Below are 9,510 nucleotides of genomic sequence, written 5' to 3' on the forward strand. Positions count from 1 at the left end.
TCACTTTAGATATTTTACCATTGTTGTAAATATCACTATATATCTCTACGAGCCTTTTTGGCTTTCAAATGATGTTGGACTGACGAGCCACTGATGGGAGTAGGCCTATGTGCAACAGTGTCAGAACGGGCCGAAACATTTATGATAACAGACTATATGACATACATCCGGTACGATTACAGCCTTCCGGTACGTACGTGGACGGGTACAGTCAGGGATGTAGCTGACAGCCCCTGTTTGATACACGGAACGTTATAACGTTTACGCACTTCATTTCAAGCATGCAAAGTGCAAGTTGCGACAAAACGCAAGGGTTCTTCAGTGTGAAATGTTGGAAATCCCCAGAGAAATTCTGGAAATCCTCAGAATGACGAATATTCTACGAAGACCGTCGAGAAGATTACAGTCAAGAAGAGACAAGCGGAACATATAATGGCAGTTAGAAAGTACGTTGTGTGTACATACTATCTTATGATTATTGTTGATTTATATTATCTTTCAGATTTTCTAGAAAACCGATACAATGAACATTGTCCCGTCGTGCTAAGCTTAGAGGCCTACATGTACGTAGGCCTATACACGTACTGCTAACATGACGTTACGCTTAATAAACATTTCATATTGTCATTGATCACTTTGTAACAGGCCATGGGTCAGAAATCAAGCTGAGTCGATATTATAACGGTCTTCGCAGTGATGATACTATTTGACCAAATTTTTGTTAGTTACAATATCTCACTAACTGCTAATTTTTTAGTCGGTACAAATCTTGGTTGTCAAACCGAAAGTAGAAATTTACGGTAGGCCATACTGTATCGTCTACCTCAATCAGAGATGTAAATAACCAATTATTATTATTTATAATGGTATTTTAAAAAGGGGCTGCTTCATTATGAGGATAAGAAGAGACACATGCTTGAAAAGTAGAATATTTACTGTACTGTGTGCAAATTACACTGTACATGTAGCTGAGTCAACTTTTGGTACCAATCCTCTCTATTTTCATGCATTAGGCCTATATACTTTAACCAATTTTATATTATTCTATAACTTTCTGTATATTGTCTTATATGATACATGACTTTCCATTAAAAAAATGACTTGAGAAAGGATTTATTTGTTGGGGGATGGATGTTCATGGCATACATGTAATTGTTTTCAAAAAGACATTTAACCCAGATTCATGTGATAATCATATGGGCAAAGATGACAGCACATTCAGGGTCAATATGGCAGTTGATCAGAACATTCAGGGATAAAGATGAAAGCTGATCAGCATATTCAGGGGTAAAGATGACTCATTCGGGGGTAAAGGTGACACATTCAGGGGTAAAGATGACAAATTAAAGTGTAAAGTTGACACATTCAGGGATAAAGATGACTCATTCAGAAGTAAAGATGACACATTCAGGGGTAATGATGATCGACTCATTCAGGGATAAAGATGACTCATTCAGGGGTAAAGATGACATATTCAGGGGTAGAGATGACAGCTGATCAGCACATTCAGGGGTAATGATGGCTCATTCAAAGATAAAAATGACTTACACTGTATAGGTTCCTGTGACAAAACCTTCTTTAATACTGTATTTTACCTGTATTTAAGTGTTACTAAATGTGATTGGTAGAAAAGTGGATACCAGAATACGTGTATACCAGAATACGTGTTTAACATGGTCACACACCTATGTAGGCTTATTTAGTTTTTGGGCAATCTGATTAAAGCTTTCAAATCATTCCATGGATAGAAACATCCATGCTGGTGTATATTCAATATTAAAGTTTAATTTTTGTTCTATGACTTACAAACAAAAATTGTGATTCTATATGTTTTTATTTTTTACAGGGTACATGATACAGCAGTTATAGAATGCTGTTAGAGATGATGTCCACATGAAAAAGTCAGTCAGTGTGTTTTGTTTCATCTAGACAATCAACTATATCAGAAATTCTTACCTGGTAACTATGGGAACTTGTTTCAGTAAGTGTCTTTATGATCACAAAAAAACTGAACATAAAAAGGATTTTACTGATGTTGTTCAGGAGGAAACAACTTCCTCAGAAAAGATGGTGGTCACTTCCAAATCTGGGGATACATTTAAAGGCGAAAGTGGAGACAGAGGTTCAGGTATGAAGTCTTCTTTTACTATTTAAAGGCCCAGTACCTTTCTGGAGCAAAACATAAAGGTTTCTTAAAGACATAAATACCATCAGAAAATATACACCAATAGCCTAAGATGAGGCTACAACACCAAACACATATGCAAGATTTCCTACATAAGCTATGTTAACAGTGGAGAGTCCTTTCATTGTTTTGCTGTCTGGCGCAGTGATAATCAACTACCGTGCAGTATTTAGGATGACGGCAAAAAACATAAGACAACCCGCTTTATGAAAATTAACATATTATCAATTTAAATCAAATTGTTCAGAAGGCAAAGATACATGTAGTATTAAGGGTAGGTTTAAGTTAATAACTTTTGTGTTACTACAAAATTTTCGATCTTGATTTATGTTTCCAATTCAAATATCAAAAGCCGCTTTGGAAAGGTAGTGGGCCTTTAATTCTGTCCTAAGAGCTATCATGTCCACTTTATTTGATCCTGTCCTTAGAGTATCAGTCTGTTGTATTTATCTACTCTTGACACTGCCTAAGAGCTATCATGTCTGTTGTATTTTATCTACTCTATTTGACACTGACCTAAGAGCTATCATGTCTGTTGTATTTTATCTACTTTATTTGACACTGACCTAAGAACTGATGTGTCTGTTCTAGACCATTAAATTTATGAAGTTTTATAAATGAATGAAATTTAAATCATGTTTGATAACTTTTTCACTATTAAACTAGATAAATTAATGTTATTTCTTTATTTGAATAGGGCCTACAGCACCAATTGTTATTGACCAACTGGGACAGCTGAATATTGCATGTACTGGCAATATAAGCTCTAAGACTAATTACTACATTCAGCAAAAGGCACCAGAAAAAGAGAAAATGCCCAAGTATCCATCCAATAATAAGGAGAAGAAGACGAGCGCAGGTACTAAAATAAATTGACACTTTCTACTTATTCTTTCTAAATGGCAGCTGCTGACCATAATATCAGCCTGTATGGAGACTTACTAATAGGCTCCAGTGACAGTTTAAACCAGGCTACTGAGATACTAGACAGTCAGTGGCATAAACCAGGCTACTGAGATACTAGACAGTGAGTGGCATAAACCAGGCTTCACAGATATACTAGGCAGTGAGTGGCATAAACCAGGATACACCTATACACTAGGCAGTGAGTGGTATATACAGATATATTAGGCAGTGAGTGGCATAAAACAGGCTACATAGATATACTAGGCAGTGAGTGGCATAAATCAGGCTACACAGATATACTAGATAGTGAGTGGCATAATCCAGACTACACAGATAAACTAGGCAGTGAGTGGCATAAACCAGGCTACACAGATATACTAGGCAGTGAGTGGCATAAACCAGGCTACACAGATATACTAGGCAGTGAGTGGCATAAATCAGGCTACACAGATATACTAGGCAGTGAGTGGCATAAACCAGGCTACACAGATATACTAGGCAGTGAGTGGCATAAACCAGGCTACACAGATATACTAGGCAGTGAGTTCATAAACCAGGCTACTCAGATATACTAGACAGTGAGTGGCATAAACCAGGCTACTCAGATATACTATGTAGTGAGTGGCATAAACCAGGCTACACAGATATAATAGGCAGTGAGTGGTATAAACCAGACTACTCAGATATACTAGGCAGTGAGTGGCATATACCAGGTTATATAGATTTACTAGGCAGTGAGTGGCATAAACCAGGCTACTCAGATAAACTAGGCAGTGAGTGGCATAAACCAGGCTTCACAGATATACTAGGCAGTGAGTGGCATAAACCAGGATACACCTATACACTAGGCAGTGAGTGGTATATACAGATATATTAGGCAGTGAGTGGCATAAAACAGGCTACATAGATATACTAGGCAGTGAGTGGCATAAATCAGGCTACACAGATATACTAGATAGTGAGTGGCATAATCCAGACTACACAGATAAACTAGGCAGTGAGTGGCATAAACCAGGCTACACAGATATACTAGGCAGTGAGTGGCATAAACCAGGCTACACAGATATAATAGGCAGTGAGTGGTATAAACCAGACTACTCAGATATACTAGGCAGTGAGTGGCATAAACCAGGCTACACAGATATACTAGGCAGTGAGTGGCATAAACCAGGCTACACAGATATACTAGGCAGTGAGTGGTATAAACCTAGAACGAATATACGTACCCGACCTACTATACCTTTCGGCCGGGTACGAATTGGTCCCTATGTGTCGTAGTGGAGCACTGCCTCCGAAAATCACTCGGGCACAGTTTTCTATACTTTTTGTCGGTTTTCGATTATCTTATGCGTATACATGCATTTACATATTATTTTTGTCCAAACCAAACATAACTACCATTCTTTATATCTACCGACCGCTCATAAGACGTCAAATTCACAATTTGTGGACTTGCCGTATAAATTCCCTTCAGAAAGACCTTCATATGTATTTTGTAAAAAAAAATAATGCCTCGATGAGAATTTGATATTTTATGTGGTTCAGTTATATTGCCGAGTAGTTAAGCAATATCAAAACATGTACGATATAATGCAAACAGACGTTTTATAATGGTTTGCATAATCGTTACGTTGCTCCATTAGCAGTAATATGCACCAATTGTAGCTCTAAAGACGACAGCATTTTCTGTCCAAAAGTCTTTTGAGCTACAATATTGCAGCTAGTATAAACCAGACTACTCAGATATACTAGGCAGTGAGTGGTATAAACCAGGCTATACAGATATACTAGGCAGTGAGTGGCATATACCAGGTTATATAGATTTACTAGGCAGTGAGTGGCATAAACCAGGCTACTCAGATAAACTAGGCAGTGAGTGGCATAAACCAGGCTCACAGATATACTAGGCAGTGAGTGGCATATACCAGGCTATATAGATTTACTAGGTAGTGAGTGGCATAAACCAGGCTACTCAGATAAACTAGGCAGTGAGTGGCATAAACCAGGCTCACAGATATACTAGGCAGTGAGTGGCATAAACCAGGATACACCTATACACTAGGCAGTGAGTGGTATATACAGATATATTAGGCAGTGAGTGGCATAAAACAGGCTACATAGATATACTAGGCAGTGAGTGGCATAAACCAGACTACACAGATATACTAGGCAGTGAGTGGCATAAATCAGGCTACACAGATATACTAGGCAGTGAGTGGCATAAACCAGGCTACACAGATATATTAGACAGTGAGTGGCATAAATCAGGCTACACAGATATACTAGGCAGTGAGTGGCATAAATGAGGCTTCTCAGATATACTAGGCAGTAATTGGCAAACACAAGGCTTCTCAGATATACTAGGCATTTAGTGGCATAAACCAGGCTACTCAGATATACTAGGCAGTGAGTGGCATAAACCAGGCTACTCAGATATACTAGGCAGTGAGTGGCATAAACCAGGCTACACAGATATACTAGGCAGTGAGTGGCATAAACCAGGCTACACAGATATACTAGGCAGTGAGTGGTATAAACCAGGCTATACAGATATACTAGGCAGTGAGTGGTATAAACCAGGCTATACAGATATACTAGGCAGTGAGTGGCATAAACCAGGCTTCTCAGATATACTAGGCAGTGAGTGGCATAAACCAGGCTACACAGATATACTAGGCAGTGAGTGGTATAAACCAGGCTATACAGATATACTAGGCAGTGAGTGGTATAAACCAGGCTATACAGATATACTAGGCAGTGAGTGGCATAAACCAGGCTATACAGATATACTAGGCAGTGAGTGGCATAAACCAGACTTCTCAGATATACTAGGCAGTGAGTGGCATAAACCAGGCTACACAGATATACTAGGCAGTGAGTGGTATAAACCAGGCTATTCAGATATACTAGGCAGTGAGTGGCATAAACCAGGCTACACAGATATGATAGGCAGTGAGTGGTATAAACCAGGCTATACAGATATACTAGGCAGTGAGTGGTATAAACCAGGCTTCTGAGTACCATAACCCAGGCTTGTAGCATGCTGTTTGTTCAAATGAATGATCTTGGACTTCATTCAAGGAAGATCACAAGGGTCAAACAGGCTTAAATCTTTAAAAGAACTTCTAGTCAATAACTAAGAGGCACACAGACCTGATATTGGCCTGTAGAATGATGTTATGAAGTACTACCAAGTTATTCAAATGAATAACCTCGACATTTATTGAAGGTCACATGGATGAAATTACATATTGTATCAAATAGTTAATATCTTTGATTCACAATAGCTCAAAATCAAGCATGGATTTTTCTTTTCTTTTCTCCCATTGTATGAACTGTTCGTTCCAAAAATTTATATTAGAAAATAAAATAGTCATAAGATCCTTACGTAGCATACAATTATACATGTATATGTAAAACAGTACAGTTTTTTTTTAAAATTCATGCAGTTATTGGTGATTTCTAGGTCCCTGGTGACGGTTTTCAATTTTTACAGGTGATAAGTTGACTAAAAAGAACAAAGATGACAAGCCTACTCGGACTAATATAATGTTGACTGAGTTTGCTAAGTCTGTTGGTATAATCCGAGGACCTGGGGAATGCCAAGGAACTGGATTTCTGCTTAACGACGGCAAGGTTATGACAGCCGCTCATGTAATTAAAGATATTAGTAAGTATCTTTGATCTCTTTGTTTTCTTCTAATATGACAATTACTGTTGCTATTTAAATGGCCATAACAGCTACTGTTGTTATTTGTTGCCATAACAGCAACGGTTGTTTTTTGGTCAGTCTGATTTAAATACATATTCTTATTCATCTCCAGTTTCATAAAGGATCTGACAACACACCATTAGGCATTTGGAAACAAAAACAAAACTTCATAACCTGATTAAATTGAAAAATAGCGGCATCAATGCTCATAATTTTTCATGACGACTTGACAAAATGAAATATGTTTTATGTGATGCCGTTGTTTTATCGAGGAAATAGTATACCAAATTAATGGACAATGTTCATATCTTTATTGTGATGTTCATTTTCGTGACATTCTCTAAATTCTTTTTCACTTAAGTATTGAACTGCTTTTTGTTGGCAATTATGGGAGTATGAATGCCAACTGAACAGTGGCAAATTTATTGAAGCGTGCTAGAGCTTCATGTTGAATTTGCCGCTGTCCAGTTGGCTTTCATACCCATACTTACCAACTGAATGCGGTTCAATGCTTATATTCACATTTGATAACAATTCTATGATACAATCTCAACAGATTTTGCATCTATGATAAATAAAGAATCCATTAGTGTCAAAAATGGAATAGCCATTTGAATAGCCATTTTCTATGATAGCTCACACGACAATGGTAACAGCACTATGATAATGACTGCAAAATAAGCAGATGGCAGTTCATGGAATGCCAGCTGCGTTTGCGTCATGGGGTTGCAATGAAAATATAAATGTAGAGGTATGAATAAAAGAATAGGGCAATCAGAAAGTCAGATTTAGTATGAAGACGAAGACAAATTACTCATTCCTATTGAAATCAAAAGCACTGATATAAATTATCAGTTTTGAGGTTTCATCACAATTTTGTATATTTATCATTTAATTAATGCTTTATTCATAGAACATTATTTGTAATGTAAACTTTTTAAAACTAATATTATGTTTGATTTTCAGTGGATTCAACGGGAAACCTGAAAAGTGACTTTATAGAGCAAAAGAAAATATCGATTCAATTTGACTTTTATGAACAAGTGGATTCTCAAAAGAAGCCCGCATTTTACTTCAGTGCAGAAATTCCATATATAAATCAAGACATAGATGTTGTTGTTCTACAGCTTCGACAAGATGATTGGGAGAAACTACGTGACCGGGCTATAGATAGGTTCAGTGCAATACAACAGACCCAGAAAGGGTTCATCATAGGTCATCCAAGTGGGGATCCACAGAGAACTGATCCTGATATTGAAAAATTTGAACTGACAAATGAGATGTATCAAGCAGCAAAGGCATGGAGTCAGGAAGTGCATGGAGAAAATGGATATCATGGAATTCTGGACAAGAACAAGATTTTGTTTCATTGTGGTTTTTCTCATGGTGCATCAGGTAGCCCTGGCGTTTACGCTGATGGAACAAAGGACAAATGCCAAGTAGCCTGGATGTTGCTGGAAGGCTATCCAGGCTTTTATTACAAAAGACTTACTGCTGTTGAAAGGTCCAGAATTCCAACAGAATACCTCATTGAGCAGGGGATAATGATGGAAGCCATCTGGAGGGATATGAAGCACAAAAAGCCAGAGCTTTGTGAAAATATATTCGGACAGCGTGATGAATGTTTCCAACTAATATCAACATCACAAAATTTAAGTTTAGCTGGGATATCGGAGTCAGGATAAACTAGCCTGTAAAATTTTAAAGTTCGAGTTCAAAGTTCAGCTAATCTAGAGAGAAATATGTCTGAATCAAATTCATTTTTGCATTAAAAGTATCAAGTTCTAATGAAGTTTGACTAGAAAACGGATTCATGTTCTATTAAGAGGTTTTTTATAGGTTCCATGAAGTTGTCATCAAGTTCAAGACAGTCAAATTATTAGAACCAGCAGGTTATATTTACACTAATCTTAGAATCAATCAACCAATCAATTAACCCGAGTCATTTTTCAATGAACTAATATATCAAGTCAGCATGTAAATACAATTGACAATTACCAATCCACTTGTTTTAAGTACTATTTCAATAAAATCTCATATATGATATGTGATTTTCCGTAAAAGTTTAACATTTTAAATAAGAGGCCCAGAGGGCCTGTATAGCTCACCTGGTTTGTAATGCGAAGTAATGTTCTGAAAACAGGATCATTGTTTCTTTCCTGAAAGATTTTAAAGCTCTGTAGGATCAGAACCATGATTTATACAAATTCTGTTTCCCTTCCCTAGAGGATGTCTCTGACCATATTGTGTTACAATCCATGTATAATTTGACTGCCATGGTAGCGATTTTAAAGATTTACCTCTATTTCCCCTATTGGGGCCTGCCTCTCCCGCCACCGGGGTGCCAGAGCCAGAATTTATACAACCTCTGTTCCCCTTCCCCCAAGGATGTTTCTGATGAAATTTCATTACAATCCATGAAGAACTCTATGACTACTAGTATTAGCAATTTAGAGGATTTATCTCTATTTCCCCTATTGGGTCCCACCCCTCCTGCCACAGGGGGGTCATAGCCAAAATTTAAACAAACTCTGTTCCTCTTCCCCAGAGCATGTTTCTGACCAAATTTTGATACAATCCATGCATAACTCTATGACTAATAGCGATTTAAAAGATTTACTTCTATTTCCCCTGTTGAGCCCTGCTTGTCCTGCCCCCTTGGTGTCAGAGCCAAGATTTATACAAACTCTGTTCCTCTTCCCCAGAG

The 9,510-nt window shown here is 37.6% G+C and overlaps 1 protein-coding gene across 2 annotated transcripts; it reads left to right on the forward strand.

The window, feature by feature from the left end:
• The first annotated feature begins 239 nt into the window (after window positions 1-239).
• LOC138320825 (uncharacterized) lies at window positions 240-8,847 on the forward strand. Of its 2 annotated transcripts, XM_069264078.1 has the most exons (5): window positions 240-445; window positions 1,847-2,128; window positions 2,883-3,044; window positions 6,588-6,761; window positions 7,770-8,847. In XM_069264078.1, the coding sequence occupies exons 2-5, from the start codon at window positions 1,966-1,968 to the stop codon at window positions 8,486-8,488; spliced, it is 1,218 nt and encodes a 405-aa protein (XP_069120179.1). In that variant the 5' UTR covers window positions 240-445; window positions 1,847-1,965; the 3' UTR covers window positions 8,489-8,847. The 2 variants fall into 2 exon arrangements, with proteins under 2 accessions (XP_069120179.1, XP_069120178.1); XM_069264077.1 differs by lacking the exon at window positions 240-445 and having other exon boundaries at window positions 1,817-2,128.
• Window positions 8,848-9,510: the final 663 nt, after the last annotated feature.

Source organism: Argopecten irradians, chromosome 4 (assembly GCF_041381155.1).
Source record: "Argopecten irradians isolate NY chromosome 4, Ai_NY, whole genome shotgun sequence".
In the NCBI taxonomy this organism is placed as follows: domain Eukaryota; kingdom Metazoa; phylum Mollusca; class Bivalvia; order Pectinida; family Pectinidae; genus Argopecten; species Argopecten irradians.